This window comes from Triturus cristatus, chromosome 5_1 (genome assembly GCF_964204655.1).
Source record: "Triturus cristatus chromosome 5_1, aTriCri1.1, whole genome shotgun sequence".
Classification (NCBI taxonomy): domain Eukaryota; kingdom Metazoa; phylum Chordata; class Amphibia; order Caudata; family Salamandridae; genus Triturus; species Triturus cristatus.
In genome coordinates, this window is record NC_140587.1 from 362,400,575 (window position 1) to 362,418,564 (window position 17,990).

A 17,990-nucleotide genomic window follows, 5' to 3' on the forward strand; every position below is an offset into this window, starting at 1 on the left:
GTCATGCGTTGTAATGTCATGCGTTGTAATGGATTGTGCGTTGTAAAAAATGCGTTGTAAGTGTAGTGCGTTGTAAAAGTTGCGTTGTAAAGGTTGTTCCCCCAAAGAATTACAAGTATATACGTTAATGAAAACAATCATGGAGTCTGAAGACAGAGAGAGAACGCCAAATTAATTTACCTCGATGCCAGCGTGCCACAAGACACGGTTATTTATCTCTAGTCGGTCCTGATAAGTTGAGGGCCAAATGGCTAGGGTAACCAAGTTCCTTCGAGCCTTGTTCCGCTCTCCCCAAAGTCGAATACCTACCAAGGAAACCAAACATATCGGTTCAAAAGACTGCTTTTTTTGGAAGTATGATTTGTTATATCGTTTCACACAATAGTGCTTCATACGTATTTTATTTCAATTGGTTATTGTTGGTTACCCCCTTTGCTGCGCTTTTATGGTCAGCTGAAGTGAAACGATTAATTCAGAAGTGGCTGCATATCAAATGCCATTTATTTTCATAAATATTTTGAAGAAAATCTCAGTTGTCTAGCAAGCACACTTCTTCAAATTAACAATATGTACTGATTGTTTTGAGGTTTCTACCATCTGGGGATACATCTCTGGAATTGTGCCCACATTGTTACCATCCAGGTGGCTGGCAGCTTCATATGAAGAGTGTTATTACAAAATGACAATGTCGTGAAAAAACTGAAGCACATTACAAAACACATCGTACCCTCGTTCAAACATTGAACAGCATAGGAAAAAGGAAATGTTTCTGACTTCAAAGTGTTTGGTCGATATCTGTGTGTGACAATAGGAACCAATCATCTCTGGAATCCATAATTGTACTAGTAGAAGGCAATGTCATGTCTAAAGGGGCCCTTACAGAGTGAAGGGAGTGCACCAGGTGACAGGGAGGTTTTGGGGAGACCTGCCTAGTTTTCCATCTGCAGCTAGCAGGATAATGGTTTAGACTTGATGTGACATCAGGGGTGGAATAAAAGGCTGCGCTGGGTTTTCCGTGGGCCGTAATAAACAGCGCCCATTGTGTGAGCGTCAATGTTGGGAGCCGGTGACTAGCTGGTGTGGTCTCTCAAGTCTACCTCGTAGGCACCAGGGCTTTTTTTTTAATACATTTTACGTAGAACATTAAAAAGTTTTAGAGCATCAATTCTTAGCAGGGAAGACAACATCATGGACAAAAGATTGTGTGATATTAAATTAACTACTTTTGCATGACTTTATTTGCTACGGAATCAAACAGACACACACTGAATTCTACATACTTTAACGGAGCCTTATAGCCCGCTGCCGAGGGCTATACCAGTTGTTAAAGACCCTGAACCCAAATAATAGGCCTGTGACGCAAGCAAAGGCCTATAACAAGGAAGATGACTTTAACAACGGATGTAGCCTGAGGCAGAGGGCTCACCCAAAGAGAGTAGAATGTTCTGAATTAAAAAGGGAAAACAGAAAGACATGCCTTATAATGCTGGAGCAGAAGTCCTATACCAGTCATTATACGCCCGTGCCACTTCATTGTCTTTCAAGAAGCTCGCAACATTCCAATGTTCTAAAATCACCAATCACTTAGGTTAACTGGCCGTAAACTCCCTTTCCCAGTTCCACCAATGAGATGATCCCTCACGCATTATTAAGACATACAATTTCTTTTTGCATATTACCTTCTCCAACAGTAAAATGGATGATGTTGTCATCAACGTTTAGCCCGTTTGTTCCAAAAACTCCAATTGCTGGAGAAAAGCCATTGTGGAAGGCACAGCCCTGGACATATGACTCATTGGAGTTAATCTGAAAAATATAAGATAATTTAGTAATGCCCTAATACAAAAGGGACTTCTGATTGCTTGACAATTATAAAAACATATATATGCTTAAGCATATTTACATGTGCACATTCTTGTTTCTTTATTGTGGGTCAACGCTGTACACAGCGGTGGAGGAGGTCATTAAGATAAAGGCATCCCTAGACATCAAAAACGTCAACACTTCCAATGGTGCCCCTGGGGTGCTCTGCTGCGTGTTGTAGCATACTAAATGTCTGACCAGAGGCCATGATGCGAAGAGCCCGGCATTTATATGGAACACGGCCCAAATCTAATGGGCAAAGGTAGTATTTTTGAGGACTTGGCAGTGAAATGAAATTTCTTAATCTTGGACAAGAAATGGTGGCCGCACCTGCTCGCCAGTTTCCACAGCAAACTGGATATAGGCATATTGCTCCTAACCTGTAAGCCCTGCCCTCTAACTGCCTGTGTGTTCCTCAGTACTCCACTTTTTTTTTTTTTGCAAGACGCCATCATTGGCAACTCTGGTAGGGCCGGGCCTGCTGGATCCAGCCAGATGCCAGCTCTCTGCCTCCTCCCTGAGTAAAGGGATGCTAAGCGGCCATCTGGAAAGTGAAGGCTGGATTGCAAATGGATTAACAATCTGGCATCACTCCGGCAGCCATTTCTTTGCTGACTCCCGCTATCGTTCATTCAGCAATACTAGAAAAGCCTTTTGAAAGCCATGTTGTGCATGAATCAGATTTTGCGTTCACCCAATAGTCTCAATGAGTGGTTCTATTTACTGGTTTTTATAATGCTTCTAAATATAATAGGTCCGTTAAAATGTCTTACACATCAATTTATTAAAAACAAAAGAAACAATGTAACTGTCCCCTTCTCCACCTGCCCCTGTACCCTGTTGACTTGAAAATCTACTGTGAGTACCCATTCTGCAATGCTACAGAAGCACAGAGTAAGAACACTGGTTGTGTGAACAGGAAGCTGGTAATCAAAGTACTGGTAGCATGGACCTTTTCTGTAGCGTTGGTAAAACTCTACAAATCCTCACAAAGGAATACAGTTATAATACGGTGGTGCACACGTACCACAACACCATAATACTGTGTCCATAGTCCGTGAACATTTGAATGTGATCTTGTATATAACATGATTGATGGCCTCGGAAATCTATCAGGGCGTGTCAAGTTTATTGAGTAAGGAAGGTAATTGCAAAGTCATGCAAAGTATTAAATATAATAGCATTAACAACTTTGACAGAAATATTTTAAATGGCCTAATTAATATACAAGGGTTTTGCTACTCTTGCCTGTATGAAACATTCATTTTTTACGCTACATCTACACATTCTTATCTGACACGTTTGTTTATATTCAGTAACATCGGTTATGTTACATAGTGAAGACTAGGGGTGGGCGAAATTTGCGAAATCCACTTTCGCAAATTATCGCGAAAATGTTAAAAATTATCGCAAACACGTGGAAATATCGCGAAGATGCGGAAGTTTTTTTCCCGAATGTTCGTGAGATTTTCTGCATGGTTGCGGCTTGCCAACTTACCCATGTGGTTGCTCGCGGGCACGGCCATCTTGTTTTCAGTTGTCTCGCGGTGCATGATCGCGAGAAGAAAGACGTGATCGCGAGACGCATGACGTCACTGCGGGCGCGAACTGTCGCGAGACAGCGCAAATGGCTAAAAACAATACAACTTCTCATGGAGAACGCGACCGGATCAAGAAAACTTGTCGGCGAACGCAGGGATTCAGGTAAGGCGATCGCGCGCACGCGAGAATGTATTATTTTACAGCGCAAGCAAGAACCAAATTATCGCTAAGCTGCGGAATGCGGAAATTTTGACATTTTCGCGCTTTCCGCGAAACGCGAAAATGTAAAATTATCCGCGAACGGAACGAAATTTTTGCCCAGGCCTAGTGAAGACTTCTGGCAGCACATGAGATAGCTCCAGTCCCTAGAGTAGCCAAAGGACATGAGGAAAGTCCAACTGGAACTGGGAGGTTTGTGCTGAGGTCAATACAGATGCGTCATTCTTTACTGGACTGGGAAACGGGGGACAATATCAGTTTTTTCTGAATGGGGTGGAATTTCGGGAAAACAGAGAATAGTAGGTCACAATTTACCGCAGCCCCTTCTATAGTGGGGAATGGGCGGGCCTTACATAATAAGCAATAAACAGGCAAGGGATACGTTTTCAACATTGCAAAAAAGCTAATTAAAGTAATTTGTTAAATAAGTTGGAGATGGTGGGATCAGGACACATTCTTTTCACACACTACTCTAAACTGGATGAGTTCTATTACTAATACACACAGTGCACACAGCGAGTCACCACAATGGGAGCAGGATCAGTAGTCGTCACGTAACGTCAGTGTGTTCTTGTCTACGGCAGCGAAAGCAGCTTGTAGCTGAGCAGGATTAGTTTCAACAGAAGCCACTCATTAATACTGGTATTAATTTCCCTTGTTACTAATTATTGCTTTAATTCTCTCAGAAGAGTGAGGAGTGCAGCGCCTAATTTGAGCTGGTGTTTTCAGGTGCTCGGCAACGGCACTTAATTGACAACACCGGGACTTATGACAGCTACCACATGGTGGCGCTGTTTGTGTAATATAGAGAGGACAAGAACAGCAGTTGTTTATTAAGTGAATATATGTTATAACAACTAATACCTGCCTCCCAAGGCATTCTTAACAGCGTTGGGGGGCCTCAAACACTCTGAATGGTTATACTTGTAGCTGTGTGATGGCTAGTTTTGTAAGTACTGTCATTGGCAGCGACGCAAGTGGCACCGGGTGGTGCAAGCTGGGGTGGCCTCTTGACGAGGGCCCTGGCACTTATTCTTTTACAAATTAAGCACTGAGTGCATCGCACCTCCGTATTTTGAATAGCAGAGGATGTTTGGTATTTAGAGGCATCCTATGGCCATATGCAGAAGATAGGGGGTTAATGTTGCCTTTGGACCACAATGCACTGCGACTGAGCAAATGCCAAAGCTCCAGTGTCACGGTCTCCCACAGCACAACACGTAGCATGTGGGCAGCTCCCCCAGTGTGCATGCATTCGGCCCATTTCCCCTACACCAAACTGCAAGCAAAGGATTAATAGGTACAGAACATGATTCAGATCAAAATGCAGCTTTCCAAATCAAAGATGGAAAATAAATAATAATGTGTCACACCTCGTCTAAGTTGAGGAAGGCAAGTGAATATCTCGGATCAAAATCATCCCTGTAGCCCTCCTGGCCACTGTGGTAAAATTCAACGTTACTGATCCGTGCGCTTCCTAAGGAGAAAGAGAGGACAGCTTTAGCGACGGTAAAAACTGACCAAGTAAGTAAACCAAAAAGTGCCTTTTGAACATTAATAGAACGCGTGACCTTCATTACATCATTCCCAAACTTCTTTTGAATCATTTTATGAGTGAGCATCTTGAATCCTCTAAAAAATGCATTTACTATATAAGAGCAGGACTATATAAATAAGCACCCATAAATTTAATAATATCGATACAGGAATAGGCAATAGGGGTTAACACCAGCAGTGGCTTAAAAACCCCAGCATCTCACGCGCAGTTGACTGAAAATACAAGCCACAATGACGGTGGCACACATGAACAAGGTAGTTTGCTAATGCACAGATGTGGTTGTGGGTCTGTACATCAGTTGATCACATCTTTCTTTATCTGTGACTATTTGCACTGCAGAATAATATGCATACATGTTTGTGGGTTCATTGTGTGCATGGAATCCTGTATGTGTTGCTTGCGGGCAAAGGTGACTCTATATTTGGTTTTCAGTGTGCATCTGTCCCTACACTTTTGCATGATTCCTAATGAATATTCATTCCCTCATCTGCAGGAGTTCTTCATTCTCCCATTGGCAGATGATTAAAAGATGGCAAAAGCTTAAAGTCCTAGGGTCCTTGATTAAAGAACTGAATAAAGCCCACGTTTGGCACATTAAATGACGAATTCATTTCACCACATCAGAAACTTCATCAGAACAAAGGCTAACTGTCGACTATACCAACAAATGGTAGAAAACGCTATAAGTAGAGAACAGCAATTGTTTATTACCTCGATATGTATAGGTGTTATATGTAAACGTGCTGACCAGCACGCGGGCGCCGAAGGACTCCTTGTACCACCCGGGATAATCTTCACCGATTATTTTGATGTTTCTGCTGAGCAGGCCCACATCTGCAGCCAGAGTGTAGCTGACACTGGTCTCCGGCACCGGGTGAGTTTCAGCTGTAGGAAGAGGAATTGTAGATTTTGTTTGAAAATATTAATAGGTTACCTACTTTGACGAAAAATCAGGTTCAGTGATTCACTCATTCCTCCAAAGCATTATCATTTTAATTTATTAGAATAAGAATACAATATAAAATAAATATCAGAGGAAAGAATTAAAATAGAGTGCATCATCACTTCATCATAGACATTTGGGAATTTGTGATCTAAGGACTAAGGTTCAAGGTTTGTTTTATTATTGGAGTAAATGCATTTTGTTCACAAAATAGGCAGGGTCGCCTTATGCATTTTTCTATCTTTAGTTCTTAGTTACAGCAAAGAGAAGCAATACAACATACTACATCTCCCACAAAGCTAGGTTGCAAAGAACCAATAGAAATCATCTCCATGACCTGTGTCTTCTATGGGGGAATCCACACTACGTTCCAGAGCAAGATCTGAAATCTCTTGCTCACACATCGGCGCTCTCCTGAACTACTATTGTAAGTCTCTCTTGACTGGTCTTCCATCTCACCTCCCTGAAATCGACCCTACACTCTACAGCACGCTTCATCTACGGGGCCAAAAGGAATGACCACATCACATCCATGCTGGTCGCTCTCTGTTGGTTGCCCATTGAAGCCCGGGCTGTATAAGAGTCCGCTTGCATCACCCAAAGGCCCTACACACATCCGCTTCACATGGAAGACACATTCAAACCTTCAGGAGGGTCTAGACCATCGCGAAATGCCAAAGCATTGCTACTAGACCCCCCAACACTTAAAAAGTAACAACTCCTGACACAGTCTCTCAGGTAGCGCAACCAGAATTTCAAACTCACGACCTCTAAGCACCACCTCCTGGCGACCTTCAAAATGGAACTGAAAATCTTCCTTCAACAATACATTAGTTAAGACATTACAGCCAACAGCTTTCATTGACAACATGCTCACTCGCTTTCTAAACTGAAATGAAAGCCCTTCTCCTTAAATTATACTTTAGCAAAGACACTGCAGCAAATCCTCTCCAGTGAGAACATGTTCACTCCTTGGCACAGAACTACACTATCTTCACTGCATCAGTCGCTTTCACTGCTGTAGATACCTATTGTACAACTTGTTTCCTTTTTCTGTCAGAACATGATGAGTATAGCATTTACTGCACATGACAGGAAATACAGAAAAGTATCAAAATAAAACAAACTTCCGAGTATGTATTTGTGGATACTTCAAACTGTGCAGAGAGCGCATAATGCTGCTCTGAAGAGGCGCATAGTTCTGACTAAAGCCCAAATGCTTACTCAGCAGCCACCACCAACACTGTGGTTTTACGTTGCTGATGATCTGGTTGGTATTATCTCGGTGTATTATTTACTTGTACGCAACGCATATTTCTAGTTAAATTGTTTTTTATGAGTTGGATTTTATTTTGAGGCCTGTCAAATACACATTCGGTCTCTTTCATGAGCTGTAATTTAAGACTATTTATTATTTCCTGTTTCAGAAAACAAAATACACCTGGTAAGGGTTGGTGGAAATATCACCTTTATGCTCATTTTATATCCCATGTCTTTCAAAATGTGCAAATCTCACAGCTACCTGGGATTATGCAAAATAAATGTATACACAAAACCCAGTGCTAGGTTTAACAATTAATATTACAACACGAATACCGTGATTGTAGTGTGTGTGCAATCCCAAGCTACGGTTTAATGCTGTTTTATGTGACGCATTTAGGTATTACGGAAGTAGACCAAGCCCCCTTTGGTAAGATGCATTTGCTGGCGTGTTTCAGCAGTCGCATTCTTGTGTAGTACAGGGGCAGAACTATAGGCAGTGAGGTTTGACTCATTCAATAGTAAAACCTCTGCATCGGCAGCTATGCACTACCAACCACTCAGTACCTTGATGCCATCTCACCAGCTAATTAGAGTAGGGGCTAGTGCAACTTGTGACCACCTCTGGATACCCACTAACACCCATCTAACCAGCTACACAACTGTGTGCACTAGACCGCAGGAGATGGTTGCACTACAGGGACGAGGAAAAATGCTTCCCTCCATCTTTCACTAAAGTGCCTACCTACTTAAATGAAGAAATTGTTGGTGTTGCTTTTAACTAGTTTCTAGCTAAACAAAATATAATGTTTTTGAAATGTTTCAACACAAAGCGGCCATTAGTAACAATTACAGTGAAATTCAAAATTGTATGAACACCAGTAGATGATAATGATGTGAATTCATGGCTTTGGAGAAAGGATTGGCTTATAATATGTGCGCTCGCCAAGGTTCTACTAAGGATGCTTGCGATGGGTCTTAAAAGGCCTGGGTGTGAACTCCTGCTCGCACTCGCCAACGTTAAGTTTTTGGTCACTTCGCAGAGTTACGCATAGCAGCGGATATCAGTAAACTCCACCCAGGCCTGCCTAAAGCAAGACTTTTCCATTTTGCGAAACGTTTCTGCCATCTATGCAACCATGACTACTGGTGCAAAGCCTTACATTACATCTTAAGATACACAAACAAATTACAGTGGTTGGCACTTACCAATGTGGCCAAAAGAAAGAGACTGATTTAGAGTGAGGATTCTTCTGTCGGGTGAGACACTAACAATCCTTCTAGTTTCTGTCTGCCAGGCATCATAGCTGGTGGTGGTGATCAGAATGTCTTCTCCCACCTGGTGAAACATTGCACAATCAGATTTAAAAAACAGATGTACTTGAAGTTTGATGTCTTATTTGAAAAGGACATTCCTAAATTGTGTCTATTTGCCATTTGAATTACTCCTAACTCCCTATAAGGTTTTTAAAAGCTTAGCAGATTCCACAAACATTTGCAATACGCAAGCGCAACTTACACAACTGAAAGTGCACTGAACAAACATGAAGATCTATTTTGATGTGTGAAGCAGATAAGAATTTCTACACATGCATGCTTTTGGTAGTCAGAGCAACTTGCCAAAAGGCCAATGGCTTGTTTTCAAATGATCAATTATAAAAATGCATTGACCATAAACCAGCATGAGCAAATCTGAGTTTGCACATTTCTGCTTGTTGGACCAGGCCATTTTGCAGGGTTAGCCCAGAAATTTTTGCCTTCTTCCTGTATTTTTCTTACCTGTTTTTATTGGGTTTATGATTCTGGGCACTTTACCACTGCAGATCAGTGCCAAAGTGCACATGCTCTCTCCTGTAACTTGGTAAGATTGGTCTACACCTGTTTGGCATATTCAATTTACCTGTAAGTCCCTTGTACAGTGGTATCCTATATACCCAGGGCCTGTAAATTAAATGCTACTAGTGGGCCTGCAGCGCTGCTTGCATCACCCACAGAAGTATCCTTTCAAACCTGTCTCAGGCCTCTGCCGAACCAGGCCCCTTGTGCGCAGTTTACTGCCACAGTGAAGTGGTATTTAAAGTGTTTACCAAGTCTGAAACTCCCCTTTTACTACAAATAGGTCACCCCTAAGGTAGGCCCTAGGTAGCCCTATGGACAGGGTGCTGTGTAGGTAAAAGGTAGGAGGTGTCCCTGTGTTGTGTGGCATGTCCTGGTAGTGACAAACAGCCTATTTGGCTTCTCACTGCTGTGAGGCTGCTCCTCTCTTAGATTTGCATTGGAAATTACCTGATATGTTTTTCAGTGGTAATTTCTGATATGAAAGGTGTAGCATGGCCATGTTTGGTATAGTGGTAATAAATCCTACTTATTGGTGAAAACAGATTTTTTATTAATATTTTAGAAATGCCCGTTTTAGAAGGGGGCAGTTCTGTGTGCTTATGACTCTTTGTGCCCTGCCTGGTTATGTATACACCATCTGGTTTAGACTGACAGGCGCCGGGGATGTGCATTCACAATAGACAGTCAAAAGGGGGGTTGAGATGTGCCTTGCCTTCCTTGGGTGACTCATAGCCAGGCTGAATAGACCGGGTCTGCATTTAGAGTGTTGGGAGGAGTTGTCACCTGCACCTCAATAGGGCTGTGCCTGCCTTTCATAATGCTGTCCCCGCCTCCCTGTAGTGTCTCTGGTGCTAGGGTTGGGGATTGAATGGGGAAGTTGTGCACTTCTAAAATTGTTTGACATGCCCCCAGAGCAAAGACTTTGCGGGTATAAGTACAGGGGCTGTGACCCCATGAGGTTGTGAACTGTCAGGTGCAATGGAGGTTACCACCAGTGACACTGCATTACTCATAGATGAATGGCATACATATTGCAAATCTCATTTTTATGTTTTCAAATCCTACGTAAATATGTCTCGCCCCCTGACTCGACCCTTAGTGGGATCCCTCGCATTATTCAGAAGCTCATGCAGTAAGGTCGAAATCACACAGAATACAAACAGCACATTGCTAGTCAAATATTGAGCAGTGTATTTGTTAGGTGCATGGCTGTCCTCCATATGGGAGTGGACTTGACGGATGAAGCCATGTACTGTGGGCGGGGCCAAGGAGGATCAGCAAGAATTACAGCCATGCACTAGGGTAGCACCAAGGCTGGATGGAAGACACACTATAATGGTTAAAGTGGCTGTAAAGAGGCATGAAGTGTTTACTAAAAAAAGATAGTGTCCATATAGCTAGGTGGTAAAGGAAGCACGATGAACTTTGCAAAAACAGCTTCTATAGAACATAGCCATCCCGGACTGAAAGTGAACATGAAAATCCACGCCACCTATACAAAGCGTGACTGTGCAGTTACTAGTTTCCCACCTTCCAGTCCACTTCATCCACCAAAGATATGTTTATTGATCCGGCCAAGGCTGTTTCTGACAATTTTGTTTTGTACACGGAGCGGGGAGTTCCATGAAGATCCAGTCCACCAAACACACCTGCAGATCAGAAAATAGAGGGTTATGCTCCGGCGTCACACTGGATGTAAGTCCCCGTACACAGTATTACTGCGCTTGTATTCAAAGGTTCCATACCCTATACATTACCCAAGGGGCTGATCATCGTATGCTGCACGATATCACAGTTTATCACCACATATAGTGACTTTTAATTGCTGTGATAATTCAGAGTTCTGTGGCAGGTACCCCCAGGCGTTTGCTAATTTATCCATTTTTCTTTCGTCAAATGTAAATGTGTATATTATTATTGAATATTAGCACTGAATCACAGCCGCGGTGCGTCCATTGGGGCGTAGGGGCGTAGCCCCACCAGCCCTGGACCCGCGTTAAAGAAATAAAATAAATAAAGATTTAAACTCGAAATAATTAATTACTTACCAGGCATTTACACGGCGCCGGGCAGCACCCGACTTTATCGGGAGTGTGCAGGGGGGGGGGGGGCGGGCCGGGCTGGCTGGTGACGTCTGTGTTTTATCCCCGCATGTATGCTTCGGGCAGCAACTTGCCCGAGCATGCGCACCCAGGCCGGCCCCATTAGCTAGGGGGGGGGGGGGGTGCAGGACCTGCTGGCGGCAGCGCTGGCAGCAAAAGGGCGACAGGGCGAGGAGTCACTGTGCCCTCCAAGCCAATCCTGGTGCTGCATGCAGCGCCACTGCGCCAGGATTGGCCGGTCACCGCAGGGGCGGGCAATCCATATTGGATGCCGAGAGCGTGACGTAAGTAACGGTCGGGTTGGTTCACTAACTTCACTCTGTCTCCACTCTCGACAGGGACGGTGTGTGTGCTGTGGCTACTGCTTGCGCAGGACCTTCATTAGTTCGTTGAATCGTTCCCATAGGTAAGATACAAGTATTTAGTATAATACTATATTGCTGAGGGCCCCCGCACATTAATATTGCAGGAGATGAATATTTCAACATATCAGACTGACACGTGGCTCTTTCTCCAGTCTGTAATAGATTAGTATGTGCGCAGCACAAACCATCGCAATGACGTGACCTTTTTGAGTTTTAACTTTTAAAATGTCATTTTCTAATTCTATCTGCTCAGAGGGAGCCACTTGCGTCTTGCTGATGCGGCCCTGTCTGCCGCGGAAGCGGCGTCCAGTCCCGGTGCATTGTGGGGCCGTGGCGCGCGGGCAGACTGTGTGAATCTGTGGCACGGGCAGCCGCAGACTGTGTGAATCCCTGGCGCGGGGTGTGTCCTCAACCCGGTGCTGTCTGTGCACGGCTTGTTAGCATCAGACATGACCCCTTCATGCCTCACTCATGTTATCTGGCCTGGCAGTGACATTGCATGCTTGCGGGAACCCCCCCCCCTCCCGACCCTTTAAAGTGTGAGACGACGCCAATGTACAGGCGATTGCTTAAATACCAACCTGTAAAATTCCTTTATTAACTTTTATTATTCCACTGTGTAGCAGCCCTGATTCATAAAGTGTTTTTTTTTTTTTTTTACAAGTAAGCATGTCTTGTTCGCGAGTAGGTCACGTGTGGGTCGGTAGGAAGCACGACTATCACATAACAACGCTGTCATTCCGGCATCAGAATTCAAGAGTACTCTGGGTCGAACTGAAAAAATAAAATCGGGCCTGCTAAAAAAAAAGTGTTCACCAAACCATGAGGACTTTACCAGACTAGGGCCATGGAAGCATGGTTAGAGCATGGCAACTTATTCTTCTCTAAAAACAACCCCGAGTCCTGCAGCCCACTGGTAAACGTCAGCATGGCAGAAGGCAGGCCCTGCCATTAAACCACTCTGTACCCAAGAGAGGCTTCCATGACTTCATACTCACAGAAAAAGTTTTTGTGTATCTGGCTCATAATTACTACCAGGTGGAAGGTATCCGATCTGGAAAGTAGTCCTTCTGGGTCAAAGGTCACTCCCACAGGGCAGAGTATCTCAAAGCCCAGAGTTAGCGCCTCATCGGGGTTATAGGGGGCACCGCCACCTACTGTTCCGTGCCAGTGTGGATAGAGCTCGTGGAACAACAGGTAGCCCCGAACTTTCTTATAACAACATAGAATGGACCATCAGTAGCGAGAGACCCCCAAGGTGGTTTTACCTCCCAGAAGCCCAACTGTTTGCAAAAACTAATATAGAAAAACACATGGTGTTCCTGAATAATCCTTTATAGTCTCAGTGAATAAACGCGCCACCAGGCATTTTAAAATGGGCCCTGCATACTATCTGGGATGGATCGGAGCCCTGAAGGTTGGTCGCTTCCCCCAGAATGAAGACCGGTTGGGTGTTCGGCTGCATGCAGCAGCTTTGTTTCGCTCATACTGCTTTATATTTCTGCATTGAAAGCAGTCTGGGGTCCTCACCAAACAGAAGGATAAGACAGGCTTGCATTTACAAGCGGAACTCAGAGGCAGACCATCACAATGACTGGTAGTGCGCAAGGCTTTTCTAAATATTGTCTGCAATTTCTATACTATGCCAAGCAAAGAACTGCACAGAACACAGAGATACAGCTTTCACTTTGTGACATGCAAACTGCAGCATTAGGTGAAAAATGAGATGGAAGGACAAAGGACAATCTCCTCAAATTCAGCATTCTTGTGTACTTGTACTTATGCAGTTTCCGCCAAGTGCGTAATCATCTTGCTGGAGGGCCAGCTGAACTTTGGTTGTAGTGCTTTTTGTGATTCCACCCCTATTTTACCTAAAGTGAGTGACACTTGTGTAAATCAGTGCAGGGGTAGTTTCTCCTTCTACCACTGAGCGACCATCCAGCTCCCCAGAGCTAGAGAGGAGCTATATATATGTGACATTAACAGTGTGGCATGACTTCGCACTGCTGTGAGATACTATTGACATTGTGAGAATATACAACATTGTACCTTTTAGACAAAAACATACCCTCCCCGTGTTTATGGAGGGTTTATTTCTAGCTGTAAGTCAACAACTAACTACCAGGCATAATTAATGATCACATCCTTACTGTTTATCAGTAGGATATGAGTATATTTTGGATTACCAATTTAGACTAAATGTGACATTGATTTAATTGCCATTACTGATTTGCGTTCCAAGAAATCAAGGCTCTTTCCAGACAGATCACATAATTTACTGCAGAACAATAGATCAGAAAAAAAGCATAATGTCGCGTTGTTACTGCTTAGTCCAAAACTTAAACAGAAAAGATGACTTTGCCCGAGTAATTGTTCCGGTGAAATTTGACTCACGCTCAAGTAACTTTGAATGTTTGATGTTATTGCTGATTAAGGGCACTACATGCTAATATTTTATTTTAATATGAATTGTGTGCGTCCTTCTTTCCTCCTGCCCCAATACAATAACCCAGATGCACACAGTAAAGTTCATTGTGTCCTCAGGAGGACTGGCCCTTTTACTTCTGTTGTTACACGGTATGTCTTATTTAGTCTGTAAGCACTATTTTCTTTAATGAATTTCACCTACTGCAGGCACGATATGCTTTCCTGCAACATTCAGCGCGCACTTTCCAAGCAGCCCGGGACAATGGCGTCCGTTTCTTTGAAATGCAATAGGTCTCGCATTTACAGGACTTTGAGTTATTGGCATTGTAAATGACAATGCCTTTTATGTGTTAATTATCAAAACAGATAAATAAAAGGCATTGTCATTTACAATGCCAATAGCTTATACTCTCGCAAATGCGAGACCTATTGCTTTGCAAATGCTAGTTAAGAAGGACTGTAAGTCTGTTATTTCATCAGTGTGATTGCTTCTGAGCTGCTGCCTTTGTCGTCATCCGCCATTTCAAACTGCCAATGAAATTGAAGCCAACAGTCCCTCCTATGCTTCTAACTCCTAAACACATTTTGTGATCATTTTTCGAAGATAACATTTGCCATGGTGCAAATGTGCCTGTGCAGGCGTATGGCAGCAGTTTGTGCGCCAGCACAGGGGGAAGCACAGAGATGCAACATATTGTTGTAAATATGTCGCATCCCTGTGCTTCGAAAGTGACTCAGTGCGGCGCAGCCAAATGGCTTGCGACACACAGTCAATTTTCTTGCAAATCTGCCCCATGGAGACAATGATTCATACGTGTAAATCAGTGTATAGAAAATGTTACATAAGGCAAATGCGACTACAGGGTGTAGGATTCACATGTTATTCATACTGGTAGGCATTTTTAAAGAGTGCTTGGTCTGGAGAAGCACAAACTCAGGATTCAGAACATAACAGTGGTTAGCATTGACTTTAACAATAACAATGTATTTCCACCCAAATAAACCTTTTTAGCAGGATTAGGATAATGAAAGACTTGAAACAAACATATGTTTCTAACTTGTATCATGCAGCTTGCAAGCAGCTCTTTGATGACAGTTTATAGGTCACTGTGCTAGATTACGGTTGTCACTTATGAACTGCACAGTAACAAAAGAATCTGTGACTAAAGCAGTAACCCACTAACCTAGGCACATAAAAAATGTTTTTCAAAATGCATGGTACACGTTCTTTGCAGTAGGCATATTAACCCTCTGTGCTACATTAGATAAGTCAAAGCTGCCACTTGACACAACTCTCATCTCTCTCCAGCAGGTACATTAATCACCGACGTAATCTTGACACTTTTATTGTTGCTGGAAAACTGCTGATTCTACAAGGAACTTTTTTGTGCTTTTAAAATTACTGCCTGAGGACCCCCCTGGGAATGTGACCACAGTTTGGGAAACACTGCTTTATACCATTTATATTTGGGGTACTTGCGTGGACCTATGTGAAGTGTGTGTACAAAGTTCAGCTCAACCAGAATCACGGTAACAGCGCATTGCGCTGCCGCTTTTATATTCACTATATTGTAAGACTGTTTTTCTTCCCCCGCCTTTCCTTGTTTTGTTTCCCTGTTTTCCCCTTGCTTGCCATTCGTTACTCTAGAGTCTTATTCAGTATGTTGTTTGTAAGACTGTTTTTCTTCCCCCGCCTTTCCTTGTTTTGTTTCCCTGTTTTCCCCTTGCGTGCCATTCGTTACTCTAGAGTCTAATAGAGTCGGAAGGCCGTAGGGGAAGACTGTGGACTTTTCTTCAAGTTCCTGACGCTCCTGCGGAACGAGCCTGGCAACCATTACACTGCTGTGCAACTTCTTCTACTCTTAGAGCTGAGATTTCCATGAGTCTTATAGTCTGAATTCAGCACCTGAGCATAATAGGACAGAATGTATGAAGCTCTGTGGTAATACTGAATAAGCAGCTACCTATGTTATGCCATCTATTAATGTAATAACTGCACTTTCACAATTGCTTTATTAACCTTCCTGCTTTCTCAAATTTGCTTGAAAATGCACGATTTTTCTTCTTTTTTTTCAAAATTTTCTTGGGGGGGGTTATCCCCCCAAACCCCCCTTTTGGGGTTCGGGCTCGCTCGCTGCGCTCGCTCGCTACGGTGCTGTATGCTAATTCGTTTGCGCCCCACCACTTTAAAATCTCACCCACCGCTCCTGCTGAATCATTTTCCCTGTGTGACTGAGGGGATTTTGTTTGGTGGAAGTATGCAGAAGGGAGACAACCATGAGGTAGCAGACCCCTAGCATTCCACTAACTGGGAGGGACTAAAAGGCTTTGGGGATTTGGGCACCTTCCAAAGTGTGGGCAGGTGTGGGAACTCTGCCGAGATTTCTGCTTGAGCTATAGCACACCCACATACTAAAAAAAAGAAAAGACAAACCGTTATCGAAAATGCGCAGCCGCGGATTTCTAGACCACCATTCATCATACACCAATCTTACCAAGAGACCTGCTAATAAACTTCCTAATTTGCCAGTTTCATGGAACCGGAAGGCAGGCCTCCGTTAGTACCGGTGAAACAAATAATACCCACGGAGGCAAAAAAAGACAACCAATGTTTGAGGTGCCCCCCAATGAGTAACTATTACCCAATTTATGGTAGTAATTCACGGACCTCAGGAGCATGTAATGCTGAGCCCGCCTTGTTGGGATTGACCCTTGAAGCCTTCACTTAGCCGCATTTGTGGCTAACCGAGGGGCCATTCACTGACCCATCGTCCCAGGTTAATTTCATGTACAGACTATTCTCACTAACAATTCAACCCATACCAAACATACTTGATTTGTGCGCGATGAACATCTCTGTGTGCATCTTCAACCAGAAGCTGGTGAAAGCCTTTTCTTCTCAGTATGTGTGTGGAAACACTCTCTGGAGGTGCCATCTGTGCTGCCTGGGTATCTGCCCTCATGAGTTCACCCAGCAGTAGCCACACTGCAATATTTTCAGACTTCGACTTTCCCGCCTCACAATACTTCCAATGTTTTATCTTTTAACAATACTAAGAGTGTCAACAAGAAATCCGCATTGAATTATAAAATCATATTGAAAGCTGGTCTGGTGAATCAAACCTCTGAGGTTTGATTCAAGTATGTGCCCTTTTCATTGAGACAAAAATACCCTGAAAATAGAGGCAGGTATGCACTACACAGCCTCTTAAATAATTAACATTTGCTTAGGGTAGCACCAACTACTAGAATTGTTTTCCAGACAAGATGCAGGGGTTGTAGTCCACAAGTCATCACAATTAAACGGTCCCCTCCCTATAGGATTTCATGTCAGATTAAAGAACACCAAAGGAACCGGTAATGACGTGCTTGATGGATCGAATGTGTGTCAAATGAATGGAGGAAAATAATTTACATTCATCTAAGAGGGGTCAAGTACCTCGCGCAGCGGAGGCAGCTGAGTGCTTGGGAGGCCCAGGTGAGGTTTGATGCACAGATGGCAAGAGGCCCCACTCTCGTCTCCCTTGAAATGTTCACTTCTGTATCTGCTGCCCGCGCTTTGCTCTGCGCCACGTTTTGGATGGAATGAGCGGTCCCTATCAGCGAGGGGCAATCAGTGGTGTAACAATAGCCTTTGCAGCCCCTGGGAGGCAAGCGGTGGGGGGGGGGGGGGCGAGCTCCAGGGGACCCGGCAGCACTGTGCACGGGGGCGGGCTTCTGGCCTGAGATTTCCTGACTGGGTCCGGAGCGTGCAGGCCCCACTCAATGTGCTTTGCAGGGGGGCTCCCTCAAGTTTCGCCACACCACTGGGGGGAGTGAGAGGCTAGCGTGCTGCCCTCTACTGTGCGTTAGAGGGCAGCAATGTCCTGGAC

At 43.8% G+C, this 17,990-nt stretch overlaps 1 protein-coding gene across 1 annotated transcript in view; it reads right to left on the reverse strand.

Moving 5' to 3' along the window:
• Positions 1 to 17,990, reverse strand: part of LOC146830893 (fibrocystin-L-like) — a 533,569-nt gene that overhangs the window by 161,900 nt on the left and 353,679 nt on the right. The window contains exons 58-63 of the mRNA XM_085603812.1: positions 10,755 to 10,873; positions 8,595 to 8,724; positions 5,894 to 6,067; positions 4,998 to 5,101; positions 1,680 to 1,806; positions 181 to 305 (exon numbers count right to left, since the gene is read on the reverse strand). Coding sequence (XP_085459938.1) covers positions 181 to 305; positions 1,680 to 1,806; positions 4,998 to 5,101; positions 5,894 to 6,067; positions 8,595 to 8,724; positions 10,755 to 10,873 — 779 coding nt within the window. The remainder of the gene's footprint in view (positions 1 to 180; positions 306 to 1,679; positions 1,807 to 4,997; positions 5,102 to 5,893; positions 6,068 to 8,594; positions 8,725 to 10,754; positions 10,874 to 17,990) is intronic.